The sequence below is a fragment of the Notothenia coriiceps genome, unplaced genomic scaffold, assembly GCF_000735185.1.
Source record: "Notothenia coriiceps isolate Sejong01 unplaced genomic scaffold, NC01 NC01_scaffold00022208, whole genome shotgun sequence".
Taxonomy (NCBI): Eukaryota; Metazoa; Chordata; class Actinopteri; order Perciformes; family Nototheniidae; genus Notothenia; species Notothenia coriiceps.
This window is the reverse complement of record NW_011354909.1, coordinates 106,636-124,371: the sequence shown is the minus strand read 5'-3', so window position 1 is coordinate 124,371 and position 17,736 is coordinate 106,636. Positions and strand designations below refer to the sequence as shown.

The 17,736-nt window shown below is 41.8% G+C and overlaps 1 protein-coding gene across 1 annotated transcript in view; it reads right to left on the bottom strand.

Moving 5' to 3' along the window:
• Positions 1-17,736, bottom strand: part of atp9a (ATPase phospholipid transporting 9A) — a 46,404-nt gene that overhangs the window by 12,055 nt on the left and 16,613 nt on the right. Inside the window, exons 13-19 of the mRNA XM_010780836.1 lie at positions 16,567-16,679; positions 14,459-14,668; positions 11,459-11,620; positions 10,883-10,975; positions 10,714-10,797; positions 8,997-9,196; positions 3,693-3,768 (exon numbers count right to left, since the gene is read on the bottom strand). Coding sequence (XP_010779138.1) covers positions 3,693-3,768; positions 8,997-9,196; positions 10,714-10,797; positions 10,883-10,975; positions 11,459-11,620; positions 14,459-14,668; positions 16,567-16,679 — 938 coding nt within the window. The remainder of the gene's footprint in view (positions 1-3,692; positions 3,769-8,996; positions 9,197-10,713; positions 10,798-10,882; positions 10,976-11,458; positions 11,621-14,458; positions 14,669-16,566; positions 16,680-17,736) is intronic.

Genomic DNA, 17,736 nt, shown 5'->3' with positions numbered 1-17,736 from the left:
TACGGGCTTTGGTTTGGATTTGTTTGTATCGTGGATCTAGTTTGTCAGTTTTCACCCTATTCATGCTTGTATTTCCACCCAAAAGACTTTTAATTTGTAAGTATTGACCCTACTTCTGTGTCTTCCCAAACAGTACATTTCCACACTCATGCTAGAGGGCACATGGTTGACGACATTATGATGATTCAAATGTGAGCGATTGTTGAACATCTGGGGATAATAAACATCGGTGACGATATAGCAATAATAAAACAAGCTCATCTAAATATTTATGTGCCAAAACACAAATCACTGCTTCTACCGGAGCCAGTGTTGCTAAGCAGCCGCGTTGTTCATCTACTCTTCAGTGACAATGCTGTCATGCAGAGGAAGTCATTTCCATTTTAGATTTCAGTAATGTTTTGATTAAATATTCAACCGGTGAATTATGTTACCTTTGAAGAGCCGGCCAAAACAGGGAGCCCATCAACATGAAGCTGTACGAAATATATCTGTAACAATTCCAATATCTTTTAAGTCTTTAACAAAGCAACATTATAACGTTTAAACATGAGTGGATTTCCTACTTTTCAAATGTTTGCACTGTTGAAAATGCTCTCTGCCAAACATCGATTGACAAATCCTATCATCACACCTATCATTAGTCTGCTCTTGTTGAAAACTACACAGTATTTTTCCACTTTGTGTGAGCCAGTCCTACACGTCCTCAAAGTTTTTGGTAACATCATTGGTTGTGTACAGCTCTTTATTTTGATGTGGGTAAGTTTACACATCGGAAATTCCCCTTAACGTTAGCCATGTTTGCTATTAGTTGTGTTTGATAAAACATATTGGTGTCATTCTTTTAGCAAAATGTCATGTATACAGCCATTGTGAATTGCAAGTGAATATATAACAATACTTTTTATAGACTTCGTCTTAAACTGAGAAAGTTTGAAGCATAAAAAAGGATAGTGTTTTTAAACCGTGTCATGATGCTAACGTTAGCTTAATTAGCTATTAAGCTACAGCTAACAAAATGGCAACAACAGTCAATATTTCAGCTAGCAAAATATACAGCTGCCAATTAGAAATGAAAAACCTACTTTTGTGTGAAATGTAACTGGTCAAAAATGTTTTAAAAGTTTGGATGGTAAATCAGTAAAGATCATATGCATTTCACAGGAATGGAAAGCTTGACACACTTAGCAACTAAGCGGCCTGGGGTAAAGTCAATTTGTCAACTTAGCGGAAGAAAAGCCAATGTGTCCTCGTACTAAAACTAATCTAAAGTGGCACGCTGACAGCTTCATCCTCTTTAGGAGCTAAAACTGCTTCCCATGTCCCACAGACGTTATGTGCCACAACATGAACCTGGTGACCGTCTGCTCTGTTTCCATGCTCCACGTCTGGCAGCATGGCAGATCTGGACCGTGCAGGACACAGTGTGCCTCCCCGCGTCTCTCATCGGTAACAAAACGCCCACTTCCTGTAGCGGCAGGAAGTGGCACAGATTGTTCCTGAGTGAACTCGTCGTCATATCAGACTCGAGGGGTTTTCTCTGCAGCATGGACACACACACGAGTGTTCAAACAAAAGACACACACACACACACACAGCCGATAGAGTGAGGAGGAAATCCAAAAATACATTCCCAGGGTTTTGCCACGCAGATAAAGGTAATGTAAACACGATGAGGTCATGGTGGGATTACAATGAGATACTACACTGGCACATGGGAGGGAAAGAAGAGGAGGTGAAGTTATGGAAAACCGTAAAGGGTGTGGCAAAACAGTGTGAGTCACTGGGTGTGTGTGGTTTTAAAGGGGTGGTTTATTTTGGTTTGATGAGTCTGAGAGACAGTTATTAGCTGGAGCGCCACATTAAAGGTCCCCTGTTTTTCATCAACATATTATAGGCCTCAGATATATACAAAACATGTCTCTGAAGCTCAGTCACTTCATAACACCACAGATGGATCGCGGTAAACGCTCTAAAGCAGGGGTGTCAAACTCAATTTCATCACGGGCCACATTGGCATTATGGTTGCACGCAGAGGGCCGGTTGTAACTTTAAGACTATATAAAAATACATATATAAATATTTGATATTTATAAAATAATGTATTATAATACATTATTGCCTCTGCATTGGATTATTATCTGATAGGGTAATAACTTCATAATTAACTACGTCTGAAAGCAGAAGTCTAGGGCAAATAACTGAAAGTGTCTTCAGTGCGCATGTCACAAAATTGTTTTGTTTTGTTTTGTAAAAGAAAAGTCAAATTCTGGAGGAAAGAAAAGTTAAAATCCAAAAAAAGAAGTGAAATTTGAAGAAAAAATGTCAAATTCTAAGAGTCAAATGAGAGATGCATTGTGGGACATGTAGTTTATGGGCAACTTGCTCCTGTAAATCTGCATGTAAACGTATAATAAACATATTATATTCTTTGCAAGTTCTTGTGGGGCCGCATGAAATGAAGTCACAGGCCGGATTTGGCCCCCGGGCCTTGAGTTTGACACCCCTGCTCTAAAGTGAGGCTCCACTATACTAAAAAAGTAAAAAGACAAGGCACAGTGTAATGCCTGTTAATCGCTTGCCACAGGCATAGCTCAGTTAAAATAAAGCACAGCTGTTGTGCAATACATTTTTATTGCATGTATATTTTTTTATTTGTAAAAATGTCAGTTAAAGCTTAAAAGAATAAAAGATATTTTTGTTATCTAAACATTTGACCTCTTTCTTTTACAATTTTGGAATTCAAACGGGGAATCGATAAGAACCGGAATCGGAATCAATCCATTTCAAACGATACCCATCCCTAGCGTTAAGTGATACTACTTTCGTGTTCGGGAAGATGAAACTCACCANGAAGGCATCGCTTGTCAGCTTCCTGACGTGTACCATAGGAGCGCGCCAGATTTTTGGGGTGTTCGAAACGCGTGTCCCGGTTAAAGGGTTTTGATACAGTTAGTGGGCTCGGTAGAATTCCAAGGAGCCTGGAACAGTCCTTCGGCGGGACTCGATGACGTAGCATCCTTGAAATAGTGTCTCTGGAGCATCCTTCCTTGATATCCCATACCAGTATTAGGAGTTATTATAATATATTAGCTATTATATACGCAGAGCCTGACGCTCACAGCTTTGAAATTAAATTAAATTATAAATTATAGAGCAGGCTACAAACTATTTTAAATTGGGACTTCTTATTCTCTAGAAAATAGTTCCACATTTTCAAAATAACAGGAGCATTGATCGGGTGTGACATGTTACTGCTGAATTTGTTTTATTAGATGAAATAATCTCTTGGATGCATCTCAAGACCTGACAAAACATTTTACTCTTTATGAGGACATTTTATTAGGACAGCTGTTTTTTTGGGGGGGGTTCATTAACCCTTTAAATCCTCCTGTAACCTTAAATAAGCCACATCAAAAACGGCACCATTGAGAATTAGTCTGAGAATGAATTAGGATTCAGATATCAATCAGGTGTTCTGTTTGAAGCACTACAATAAAGTAAGTGTGTTTGAATGTCTGAGAAGTTCACAAACAGCTCGCAGACAGAGCAGTTCAGGTTACTGATTAGACTCTTTGATCCCTGGAATTTAGCTTTTTTTAGTTGATCCACAGACTGATTACAGTTTCACATTTGTGTGGAATTTGTCTTCAAACGGTTCGTCTCAGGAATCTAAAAAATAATCAAGTTACTCTGGATTCTTTGTAGGTGTGGATGCTGACAGGAGACAAGCTGGAGACGGCCACATGCACGGCGAAGAACGCACATCTGATCACCCGCAACCAGGACATCCACATCTTCAGATCCGTGAGTGCAGGACCCCTCCCTCTCTTTTATACATATAAAGTGGGAGGAGCCACATGTCAAGTCTCTGTATTTATTATGTTGTATTTGACTGCTTTTACATTTTCTTGATGGCACTTGCACTCGCAATCACATACAGAAGTTATTAGTTGACTGGTGCCAATTATTTTTGTTGCGAAACACACACAAGGAGTGAACATTTAGCCCCCCCTGGATTTTTTTTTTACCCACTACAGCCGCTATAGTGGGTAATACTTGATTCCAGCACCAAAGGGTTCATCCAAGTTGAATGCAGAACAGCTTCCTGACTCCCTCGACCTCCGGGCATCCATCCTCTGTGAGGCCAGACCCATTAGCTAGTGGTCATTCAGCCTCACATAACTAAACATGCAGCCCGAGCCAGCGTCCTCAGCTGAATAAATCACCTCCCACCAGAGAAAGCATCCGAGCCGCTGTCAGAGAGAACAAACAGAGAGGAGAAACCAGCTGAACCACTCCCACAGGGAACACGCAGAGGGCTCACTTCCTAATTTGTTTTGCAGGTTGCGGTCTCTTTTTGCCGCTTTGATAATCCCCCTGTCTGCCTTTCCCCTCTGGCAGCGAGCCAGAGCTGAAGGAGAGCCTGCCATGTAGGAAGGTTACAACTTGCGCACAACTGCGGTTACTGGAAGAGAATAACAATGGTTGGCACGGCTTGAAAACCTCAGTCCCAGTGGACGAGGAGTGCTGACGGGGCCGGCTACACATACATCTGGATTAGCTTCCTGGTGGCCACCAATGGTCTGATCTGGATTGACGTATGAATAGTGAGCGGCTGAAGGATATTCACACCAGAGCATGACTCCTGCTGACAGATTAACGCCGTGCCTTGTCAGAGCTGCATTTCTGGAGATATTTTAGGTCTATATTTGAACCTGACCTATTGTTTGTTTTATGTGTATTTTTCCCAGTTAGCCATTTGCATTATTTAATCCCCTCTCTATTAAGCACTTACTGTATCAACCATGAGGATTCATTATCTACAGTTCTTACTTTTAATTATTCCATTCTTTTCTGCGGTGTTCTCAACATTGAAATGAGGTTGATGCATTACAACAAGGCTAGAACTATATCATTAAAACATCATCATCATCATCCATTGTTTACTCTGGGAAAAACTGACTGAGCATTAAGCTCTTGTACAGCAACACCTTCAATTCACATTCCTTCACGCTAAGTTGAATAACAAACATTTAAATACCAAACAAGTCTGCCAAGAAGGAAAGACATAAAACAACAACAACAACAGCAATTAAAACAATGAAATGCAGAAATAAAAACAATAAATATCAACCATGTTTGGGAAACAACCACGTCATGTAGCATAAACTCTCCCACACACACTCTCCCCCCCCCCCCCCCTCCGCCGGTGTTTTCCGGGTGACCGGATTTTGTGCACGCGTCAGGAACGACTATACCCCCGCGCCGGCGTCAGACCCCCCCCAGGCCGTGTTGGTCCGCCGTGGTCCGAGGGTCGTAGTCCTGGGATTCGTGATTAGGATTGGTCCCCGTCGGCGGTAACTCACAACCCTACGGTCGCCTAGCTGCCATATGCTGTCGCCACAAGGTAAAGGGGCGTTATGGTCGTCGAACGGTGTCGGTAACTTCTTCCTAGCCTGGTTGTCCCGGTGTTAGTTGTTGGACTAGTTGAGGTACGCTTCCTCTACCAACCGTGCGCAACTACGGTTTACACCGTGTGGTCTATGACTGACCAAAGCCTGGGGGGTCTGGGGGGTTATTTCGTTTCGGACGTGCAAAAGTCTCACCGGACAATAACCGGTCGGATTCCGTGTGGACCACCGTTATGTACGACAGATTAGTCGTAGTAACTATACGCGTGTGGACACTCCACCCTTAACCTAATGAGCCGTTTCTCTTCCGAGTGATAGTCTAACAAAGTCTAACCACTTGTTATAAACTCTCTTTTCCAAGTAAACACCATTTTTTACAACATCTAGAACTCCAGTAGATGTACTTTGTTGACCCTTCGTTTTTGTTTTCCCAACGCAATATAAAACAAGTACATACAACCTCGTCTAAACGCTCCCAACATTTTACATTTTATTTTTGTGGTTATGTTAACATTTATTGACTTTTCCATGGGGAGTTGCTTTCGAAACCCTGTGAAAGACAATGGCTGGTGGATGTCGCGTCCACTCAAAGGGGCCACGCGTAGGACATCGTCTGCGTGATGAACTCGGAAGACCCCCCCCCACGTGCCGTTCGTTGGTGGTCGCCCTGTCGACTGGCGTTCGAGGTACTTGAGTATACGCATCCTAAAGTCTGTTGGGACGTTCTTTTTGTTGGTCTATCCGGGGTGCATATTGGCTAGGTCGACACCCAGGTCGCACCTGAATGTCAATGTCAGGATGCCGGAAGATATCGACCATTGAGATTGGTGTCTGTGGGTGTAGGTCTCTCGAAGCACCGTCGCTAGATAGTCCGCCGTCTCAAGTATTTCTCTCGATTCAGTCACCGCTCTTCTAAAATGGAGTTCGGCTAGGGGGCTATAGTGCGGTTCTGCCGCCGTCCAGGCACAAAAGAGGAACTTCCGCACCTCGGTCCCCCGGAAGGGAGCACACGAGTGGGTATCGTTCTATTGGCTGGTAAATTATTTGGTTGTGTTGTGGGAGCGTACTCCTCAATAGTTCCCGCTGGTTAGCGGTCGGAGTCGTAGGACTAACCAAAGTGTTGTGTGGCCGTGAATTTCTGCAGTCAGCCAAACTAAGTCGCGTTCTCCGTTGCTGCAATATATGAGTGTCTACAATTTGACTTTCGCAACACGTGTAAAATTAACGTCAGCGTGGCAAGTGGTAAGAAAGGTCTATCGTAAGACTAGACATTTTGTAAGTGTTCATACCTAGAGGGTACGAGTTCCAAGTTTTTCGAAATAACCAGAGTACGACGGACCCGACGTCGTGGAGAAAAGTTGGGAGCAGAACTTTGGTCTCGGGTCAGGACGAGACTAACCAATGACCGACCGAGACAACCTAACGCAGTTGGCGATCTCTACGGTCGGGATTCGGAAAGTGATCGGTTAGCATTGTGTTCACAAGGTTCCACTACAGCGTCATGTAGCCGCCAGGATTTTGGCCTTCATTCAATCCGTAAAATGGCGTGCGGGCCAGAAGCTGTTTTTCGTTTCGTTAAAGAGGTATTGCCTAACCTTTATCGACCTTTCTGTCCAGACACCAACTCTTGTGTAAATTCTCTCTGCCTAGTGCAAAACAAGTCCTTATAAATTTAGGTAGTCGGTCACTGGGGTGACCATAAAGCTTCCAACTGCAGGACTTTTTGCTAGCACACTTGCTCACGACTTTCCTGATGTCTTCAACCAGCTCCGGCAACATGCGTAATGCCGCTTGTGTCATTTGTGGGGCGATTTATCAACGGGACAGCGAACTTTCGTTCCAGGACGGAGGACGTTTGGACAATTTTGTTTGCGAAGTTGCGCATGGTAAATCTGACACACACCTTATACCTAGACTTCAACCGCACGCAACTCGTCGCTGGGACGACAACAAGGAACTATCGTATTTTCAATCCGTAAAACGAAGACACTATTTTCATCCCTCTGTACCCCTACTAATAGGCCGCTTGTTTTTGCGAGAATTTCCAAGTTTGGTGTTTTGGAACACAGCTCGGATAAAAGTTTTTCTCAAGTGAAGAGACCCAAAATCCTTGCGCGTGACACCGTGGTAACTCCGTATGTCNTGAAATTACCCCACACACACAGTGGGTGTTTCTTAATGTCGAGGACGGTTCCTTGGTAGGACATGTCTTCCGAGTCACTTCCTTCAGAAGCGAGGCAAGAATCCTTCCTGGCATTCGGAAAACGAAGAGTGGAACTCTTGCCTCGCTTCTGAAGGAAGTGACTCGGAAGACATGTCCTACCAAGGAACCGTCCTCGACATTAAGAAACACCCACTGTGTGTGTGGGGTAATTTCAATGTGTGATGATGATTGACCATAGATTTGCTTTTTGATCCTCTATTTCCTATCTGTACCTAAATGCCATTAACCTCCACTGTACTGTTGGTGAAGGCAAACATCACAGACACATATCTTTAAACCTGAGCAAAAAACATATCTGCTCTGCTATGACTCGAGTTAAAGGTAGGGTAGGTAAGAATGGAGAAACCAGCTCGAGTGTGCTAGAATTTGAAAATACACAACCAAAAAAAATATACCTCTTCCTTCAGACTTCCTTACAGAGCCCCTCCTCCAACACACACGAACGCGCACATGACCAATGAGGGCACGAGATAAGTTTGTGCACAGATGGAAGGCTGACAGGCAGGTAGGCCATCCAGTTATTTTAGCCGGGCCGGCTCAGATGATTGGTCGTGCTTTTCACAGCGCCACGGCTTCCAGAGATGACATTTTTTTATGGATTTATTGTCAAAGCATTTAATGTATTCATTGCTATCGGGATGTTAAGAGCATCCATGGAATATAACAACAAGTGTTTCTCAAGGGAATTACCTACCCCACCTTTAAGTGAGAACATCTTTGGGTAAATATGAAATAACACGCACCTAAGTATTGCATTGTTGTGAAATATTAATAATGATGTGCAATACATACATTTGTTTCAGCTTACTATTGTTGTTACTGATTGCTACGCATCTACCTAACAACACTGTTGTGAATTCACCTTCAAAATGTAATAATGATAAAAGTGGCCGATCACCACTTATTATATGTTCACTAACTCGCAATCTGCTACTCATTTCTATACCTTGGATATGTACTTAATTGATCTGTATTTTAGTGACATGTGTATCTTATCTGCACTGCTTACAGTTTCTTGGGCAAATAAAGGATTTCTGAACCGACCCTTTAAATGAAAAACAGCAACTCTGACAATCAGCTCAACGTTTATCACAGTGACTGGTCAGATTTCTAGTTCCCTTGCAGAAAACCAAATGCTTTTTTCCATTCAAATGTGGGTTGAAGTACTTCCCGTCAACCATGTGAAGCGTGCCAACCCAAACCACGAGCAAATGTCTCTATAATTCATTCAAATTCACTATAATCTTGGTTGTTAAACATGAAGGAGGTGCTTAGATGTGGCTGGTTCCTGTAGGTAGATGAGGAAAACATATGCTCTGGTCTTGTCTCTATGTTTTGTTTTCTTAGTTTGTTGCTACTGTGAGCCCCCCACCCCCCCCTTCAAGACCTTGATTCCTGCGTTGCGGAGGATCTCCAGGGTGGGCCGCACATCCGTCTGGAGCTGGTCCTCCACCCCGGTCAGACACAGCAGCTCCATCTCCATCTCCAGACTCTCGATCACTGTGGCCACCTTCAGAGAGCGGTCATGCACGCTGAGCTTGGCCTGGACGTAACGTGCCTGGGGAGGGACGGGAAGATTTTGAGTGGGGGGGGGAGATGAAAGTACTACACATTAGGTAGAATCACTTTTTATACAGCCCCCTTTCAAACAGAGTTACAAAGTGCTTTCACATACGGTTCACACAGAGAATGAAATAAACTAAAAACATTATAAAATAGAGAGGGTAAAAAATGAAAGCGACAAAATGGCGGGTTGAACAAGAACAAGCAGGAAAACAGCCAGGGGTAGAGACAAGCTAATGTCCTTGTAAACAGGTATCAACATTTCCCTTAAGCTATACAGGGATTGCCTGCATTTAATTCTACTGTGATTTAGAAATCTGAAAATCCCTAAAAGACAATATCAATCGGTTAACGCCCCTCTCCAGCCTTCCAGCTTCAGGGCAATATGTGAGTGAGATAAAGCAAAAACAATCTGAGTGACTCATACAGGAACACAAACTATGTGTGTGACTCAGTGTGTGTGTGACTCACTGCTACCCACCAGCTCTGCTCACACAATTACTCTTCAGAAACGGGCCAGGGGCCGAAGACTGCAGGGGGAGACGGCCCTGCCCTGCTCACACAATGAGAGGGTGTGTGTGTGTGTGTGGGAGGGTGGGGTGTGTGGACTGAAGGGCCGGGGGTCAGAGGAGAGTCTAATTAGTCAGCAACACACTCTGACATTTAAAAATGCTGAAAATGTCTGCATAAAACATCATTATACGTTTGTGGGGGATTTTGAGGGCAAGTTGAGTTGAACAAATGTTGAACAATGTGTTGATATTTCTGCTATTTATTGCACAGCTGTGACGGCTTTTTTTTTTACATAATTCAGACAAACTATAGGAGTGTGAGTAGTGTCAGGGGTCCTCAGTTTAGCCCCAGGTCACTGTGTGTTAATGTTATGGCAAAAAAGGCACAGGTCATACATTTTTTAAATCAAATTAAGAGGTCGACACTTATTAAACTCAGTACATACTGTATGTACCTGAAATGAATATCTTCCTTGGCTTTGCAGAACCAGTTCAAGTCATTTGTCATGCACCTTGAACCTAATGGCAAGATGCTTCTGTTGGTTGTTCATATTTCCCTTTTCTAGTTCTTAAACTTCTATTAATCCTTGCTGCCTGTGTGTTTTATGTATAGAGGTGTTGTTTTGGAGGCTGTGTGGCTCAGTGGATAGTGTGCTGGACTTCGAATCAGGGGGGGGTAGCAAGTTCGAGTCCCACTGCAGTCAGCATTACATTGTGTCCCTGGGCAAGACAGTTCACCTCAAATTGCTCCTGTGGGGATTGTCCTCAGTACTGAATGTATTTAACTCGCTTTGGATAAAAGGGTCTAACAAGTGACATGTAATGTAATGTTTTTGGAATGTGTTGATTTGTCTATGATAGGTAATAACGCCATTTTTGTACTTCAATAAGAGGACTCTCAATAACCCTTTCAGGCTTCCTTTCGTCTCCTGCACTGAAGTGAATTGTAGCTTTAGTGATTGACATCTTCATTAGTGTGAACTAAATACACTAAACTTACCTCAAAATCTTGATACTGCTCCTCTGTCAGGGACTTCTTTGACACCACAAGGACCCTGAGGCCTTCCCTCGCCATGTTCCCGCACTGAAAACAAAGTCAGCAACATCTGGATTAGCGTATCACCAAGTCTGTACATTCATATATAATAGTTATACTATCAAGATTGTACCTCCTCTTCCAGCCAGTCGTTATACTGCACGATGCCTGCCATCACCACATCTGCACCCTTCATGTAGAAAGTGATCTCTCCAGTAGATTCATCCTAAAAAAACAATTTATTCACATAGAAATAGAAATTAAATAGACGGATCTTATACATGTTCAATTGAATAACCCAGTTTGTTTCAGGATTTCCGCTCCATGCCCACTATTCAATGATTTTGGGTTGCCTAGAAATGCTCAACTTATTTTGGTATACACAAGGGCTTTCACAAAGAGTTCAAAAATATTATCCTGAGGAAGTTTTAACATCCGGGCTTCCTGAGGTAAATCCCAGCCAACAAAAGTAAAGTTAGTCATCAGACTTAGTCAGAGCGAGGTTAGGAGGTGAGGTCTCTATCAGATAATGAGGATTATTAAATTCTGTTTGTCTTGGTAAAGTATTGAGACACAGTCGCCCACATAGCAACAACCACTGACAAACAAGAAAATCAAACAAACTATGAAGTCCGTTCAATTTATTTTAAGCACATATAAAACAACCTGCAATTAGCTGACGGACAAACTGAATGATCTTGTCACTCACTCGCACTATGATGCCCATCCTCTTGCTCTCGTAGGTGAAGGGGAATATCTGCAGGATGGTGAAGTTCAGTATTTGTCCAGTAGGGGTCCGCAGCTGCATGGAGGAATGGTCTCTTCCCACCAGAGTGAGACCCACGCTCTCAGTCCACTGCACCAGCGACACCTACCAACACCACGGGGAAAAGCTTTACTGGCTGCTCATTGATACGTGACTAGGAGAGGAAACAGACGGACAGGCTGCAGTGCTGATCTGATACTGCTTTTAGGTTGTTATCAAATAATAAAACATCATTGAACTGCACACAGCAAGAGGGGAAAAGTAACCAGAGCTTTTTTTTTTTCTCATTAGGGCGGCACAATAAATTGATTTGAAATTGCAGTATTGATAAGTGCAATATCCAAATTGTATCCAAGGACAGTATCTGCATGAAGTATAGTCGTAATGCTAATAAATCCCGGCATAAATTCAGTATTTTTTCTGATTTGTCTTTGTTTAAGATGACGTAAATGAAAAGAACAAATGATTATGTGTAAGCCTTTTTATATCAATATGTTCTATTACTTGGAATACAAAACAAACAATTAAAGGCACTTTGGACAGAGTAGAAAGCACAGTAACCATTTAGTCTTAATCAATAACGCAAACATTTTCAGCACTCAACACTATTGATTGATAAGCTCCGTAAATGTCAATTTCTGAAGTGAAAATATAGTTTTGTCTCCTCTCTGAAGGACACAACAGACGACTTCCATTAAATCAATGTTACGTGTGTGAGGGAGAAGACTTCCAGACCTGAAGTCACTTCACATCCCCAATCCATCATCCATCTTCTGACAGGCCTAATAAGCACACGGCCAAATGGACACAGATGAGAGTAAACAATCGAATGTCAATGCTAACGCTAAACCGCACATTTTTTTATTGTTGAGAAATCACTTCTTATACAAATACGTGACCATGTAGTCTGACAATGCCAGGCCACGAGTACTTTCACGTCATAAAAGCTCTCACTACCGTAATGTTGGTCATGCATTTTGGGAAATAAGACTTAGTCACCGTCTAGAAATACTCACTTACGGGGAATTCTTGCATCTGGTTACCACAACAGCGCTGCATTGTAATCGCAGTTTCAAAATCCACTGCAGATTTCTAACTGGACTGAATAATGCTGTATCCATTTGGCTTGACTCAGAACAATCGCACAACTGACGTTTTTTACGAGAGCAGAGGAAAGTGATTCAGAACTATCTTGGTTGGATAATAACACATCATTTCAATCACCCGTTTGATTACCAGAGCAAAAACTCCTATTATCATTGGCATGCAGACATCTTAAAAAAAAATTCAGTTTTGACAGCATTTAGCGGTCGTCCATAACGCTCACAACCAAAATCTATTTTAAGACTTCCTGAAAGCTGTTGGAGAGCAAACTGAATCTTACTGTAGTGTTTCAGAGACAAATAAACGGTTACCTTTCTATCCACCAAAAACCATAAAACTGCTCAATTTCCTTCCCACCATATAAACCACAGTGTTTTAATCGCATTCGACGTCCTGCGCACTATTAAAATATGCTATCAAAGTGGAAATTCAAAAGGGTGTAAGTGCAATGGCCTGGGGAGCCCATTAAGGAAATCCGTATTTACATTGCAGGAAATGGATACAAGTCGGATTCCTGCAGCCCTCTTCCTGAAGTTCAAACAATTCATACAGATCAAGGACATCAACGTGGAAGGCCGTTATGGCTTTTGAAATCAGGGGAAGACACTCGAGATAATGGCCTTTACTGAGAAGGAGCGAGAACACCGTCTTAAGATCGGAAGTCTGGTCACAAACTGTCAATGTTTGTCCTTGAGAAAATGATGTTCAAGTAGATACGGTGTGCATTTCCCAACAGGCCAAGATGACGTGTTTGAACATATATTTCCTGTGTAGCTTCTATGTGAATTCAAGTATATCATTTGATGGATGTACTGCACAAAGACGCAGGACAAAAGGAGAGGAATTCAATAGTTGTAGTTGGTGTAAGACAGGGGTGTCCAAACTACGGCCCGGGGACCATTTTGAATCGGCCCTCATCAAATTCAAAAAGTATAAAGGAATATGTTCCCGCAAATGAAACTTGTGCTTGTCTTATATTGTACTTTTTAAATATACATGTACAAATATATCACACAGTAGTATTCATGTGTTAATAAGAACTTTTCAAATAAATTCAGTCAATTCAAGTTGGAAACATTTTCTAACAAATCTAAATTTATAAGAAAAAAGCCCAATGACTCATTTACATAACAAGCTAGAAATAGACCCTTCCTATTTCTCCTTATTATAATCAACCTGAGCTTCTGTTTGAAGGGATGAGCTGCCAACACTCACAAGCATCATTTACCTACATTTGATTGATTTTGCTAACTTATAAAACTGAACTTATGAGGCGATATACCTCTAGTGCAGGGGTGTCAAACTCAAGGCCCGGGGGCCAAATCCGGCCCGTGCCTTCATTTTATGCGGCCCCACAAGAGCTTGCAAATACGGTTACTTGCCGATTTACAGAAGCACGTTGTCCATAAACTACATGTCCCACAATGCATCTCAAATTTAACTTTTTTTTAAATTAAATTTGACTTTCTTTTTAAATCATTTTGTGACATTCTCACTGAAGAGACTTGCAATTATTTTCTCTAGACTTCTGCTTTCAGACGTAGTTAATTATGAAGTTATTACCTGATAATAATCCAATGCAGAGGCAATAATGTAATATAATACATTATTTTATATATATTAAATATTTATATATGTATTTTTATATAGTCTTAAAGTTACAACCGGCCCTTTGAGTGCAACCACAATGCTAATGTGGCCCGTGATGATATTGAGTTTGACACCCCTGCTCTAGTGAGTGACCCAGCCCTTTGTATATCTTTCTGTATGTGGCCCTCGGTGAAAAAGGTTTGGACACCCCTAGTGTAAGGTACATGTTCCTGTGTCGGACCATCGTACCTCATCGGGGCTGGAGGCCTGGTACACTCTGCACGTGTCTTCATAGTGCTGCTCCGCCTCGGCCTGGTCCGTCACACCGTTGGCTTCGTACACGGGCGTCACGTTGTGCACCAGCGCGATGGCCTTCACCGCCTCGTGGACTCTGCTGCTGATGGTCTTGCGGACCTTAGTGGCTGCTGGAGCTCTGGAGGCTTGGAGGTCATGGCTGGGCTGCAGGAAAAGGACAAAAGGCAGTGTGATCAAAAGGTGACATACTAGAGGGATCTGAAAAGAGGTATTACCTTTTTCTAATGGGAATCTTTCAGAGTGGCTTCAAGGTTTTTTTAAGTGAAGGCAGCTTTTGAAGCCAGTACAGTTTATAATCTGTAATGTCAAACTGTACTGACTATAGAGTGGTGCAGGGATGACGTATTTACCCAGAAGTAAGCTGCATGGGTTCCCTCGACAAAAAAGCAATGGGATTTCTCCATAGGATTTTGGAAAATAGCTCGAAATAAGGTCTGTGGAAAACGAACCCGTTTGATAAATGCACGTTTTGTTCAGCCGGATAATCTCCACATGTCTAACCTACTTTTATAATTTTCTAATCATAAATCTAGTCGCCAGAAGCAAAATGCTAACGTTATGCTATAAAGAAACTACAGCAGGGTCGCTGCTTCAACGTCACGCCAACTTAAGATCCATATTCAAACATACAGATTTTAAATTGTACAAGTTGAAGCGTTTGTTTGAACAGTTTGCAGGAGGCAGGAACTTGCTTTCAAGCAGAACAGGGCAAACAAGACTTAGAGGAGTGTTTACGTGTTCGCCGTAATGACGTACAACGGCCTCAACTTCTGTAGTCCTATTCAGCCACTTGTTAACAACCATCGTTTTTCAGACACGTAAACTCTTCAGAAATCACCAGTGGGGTCACTGCTGATGGATTTAATGTCGTAGAACAAAACGTGATCCGTCTCTTCAATGTGTCTCACCCACAGACCTTATTTCCAGCTATTTTCCAAAATCCTATGGAGAAATCCCATTGGCTCTGAGACGAGGGAACAGGAAGTGATAAAATGCTAACTCACTTCCGGGTTTTAGCCACTCTATAAACAAACTGTATGAACACGCTTTATGGGTCATTCCGGATTCGGAGGAAATGTTCTGTCCCACGTATGAAATGTCAAATAATCCAATGCCCAAAATGCTTCAACATGCAATGGATGCACTTTCAAATCTCTCAAACTCCCCCTAAAATGGCATTTTTCTATTGTCCCTCCTTCTAGGCTTTTGCTATCATTGTTACTTGCAACGCCTTTTCAATAATTAGAATATTAACAGTTCAAGAGTTACATTTTCTGCCGTTCAATTCATTATCTGCAGTCAAATGAAATGTGTATGTATCATTTATTTAGCATCATCTATTTCCACAGAATATAAACTGCTTTTTATTTATTGCCACCAGGTAGCCTAAGCATGATGCAACAACTTATAATATTTTCTTCAACTGTGTTTAAATTATAGTTAGATCAAAAGTTTAAAATACATATATACCATTTCTACAGGCTTCTAGCACACCAATAAGCGCTGCAGGGTTAACTTCTCAGAAAGTTTGATGTCTAAATTGTCCTCCAATTGTGAAGTGACCCATGAACACACTTTGCTCACTTTAAACTGGAGTTTTTAGTCTGAGAAACGAGCCGTTTCGCTAACGGCAGTTCCCATGATTGCTGTGATAGTGGCCTGTAAACATAACCAGATGTGAGAAGTACATTTGAACATTTGCTTCTGCATTGTGCCCTTGCTATTTTTAGCCGCCTGTGCGTGCCAGGGGTTAATGGCAGCGTCATTTAAGAAGTCCGGTCAGTGCTTTGCTTGTGGGCTAATCCTGTTTCCTGCTTCGCTAACCTCTGGTGTCAAGGGGGACAAAGAGTGTCATCTGAGGTCAGGAAGCATTCAACCAAACAATAATCACAAACCGATACGTTTCTTAAAACAATGCTCGCGGCTGTTTGTTTGAGCCTTTCCCAAGATTTTGGAATTTCAATCTTTTCTTCTTTGTTTGTTTTTTCTAAATGAGTGATGTTCAGTGATTTCTTCTCACTGCGTAGACATGTTGTTCTTACCTGTGTGTAGGCGCTGAACACATGGCTCTGTACTTCATCCATCGAGTCCATCCCGTACGCCACCGTTCCAAGATGGAGGCGCCTGAACACCATTTCATTCAGAGTGAGAGTTCCTGGTAAAGATTGGATTAAAAAAAGGTGTTGAAAAAGTATGAAAATCCCCTTAAAATATTAGATTTAATTAAGCGTACTGTGCTACATGTGATACTTATGCACAATGATTTGAATTTTGATACATTTCAAAATATGGACTAGTGTAATATTTGAATCTCAGGGAGCAGAGTAAAGCTGAATATGTTTTAAAGAACTGTTTTGGGTGGCTGTCATCACTCCTTGTTCAATGCTATCAATCCATTCGAGGTACTTGTTGCAACAAAGTATTGAGGAGCCATAGAGATATCCCAGCCTACAAACCGTAATCTACAGACTTAATAAAACATATTAGCTTGGTTTCCTGAAAACCAAACCCTACATTTAAATATATAGATATATTTCAATGATAATGTGAATTATGATGCAAATATGAGCAATATTGTGAATCCTAAAGTACAAATAAAAATCCCAATCAGATATCTTTCAAAATCATGCAGCCTTAATATATAGAAAAAAAATGTAATGGTGGTGTTTTACATTTTGGTTTCGAAATGATTGTAATTTTGGAAACATTTCCAATGTGTACAACAATGAAATGTTACATCATAGAATGCATGGATTATAAATGAATATGTTAAAATGTGTGTTAAAAGATTAACTGTAAGATTGCAAACAAACAAGATCTATCATTTTTTGGTACAGCAAGAGGGGTGGGATGGGAGTGGACAAGAGACTCCCTCTTAGGGCTGTACGATCTGGGGAAATAATCTAATTGCGATTTTTCTGACAGATATTGCGATTCGATTTGCGATATTTGTTTTTAAGCAACCCAACGGAAGTTTATTGTAAAATGCGGACATATCGCCGGCTAGGAAGGTCGCTTCAACATGCTCCCGTCTCTAGCACCCCCGCAGCCCGAGCTACGAGTGAAAGAACTAAACTTACAACAAACTTCCGTTGGGTTGCTTTGAAGTCAAGCTTCAGTTTAAGATTCACCCTGTAATAGATTAACATGTGATGGAGCATTACTAACCTGACTCAGATGGTTGGTTTCACCAAACCATCTAGGAAAGCTCC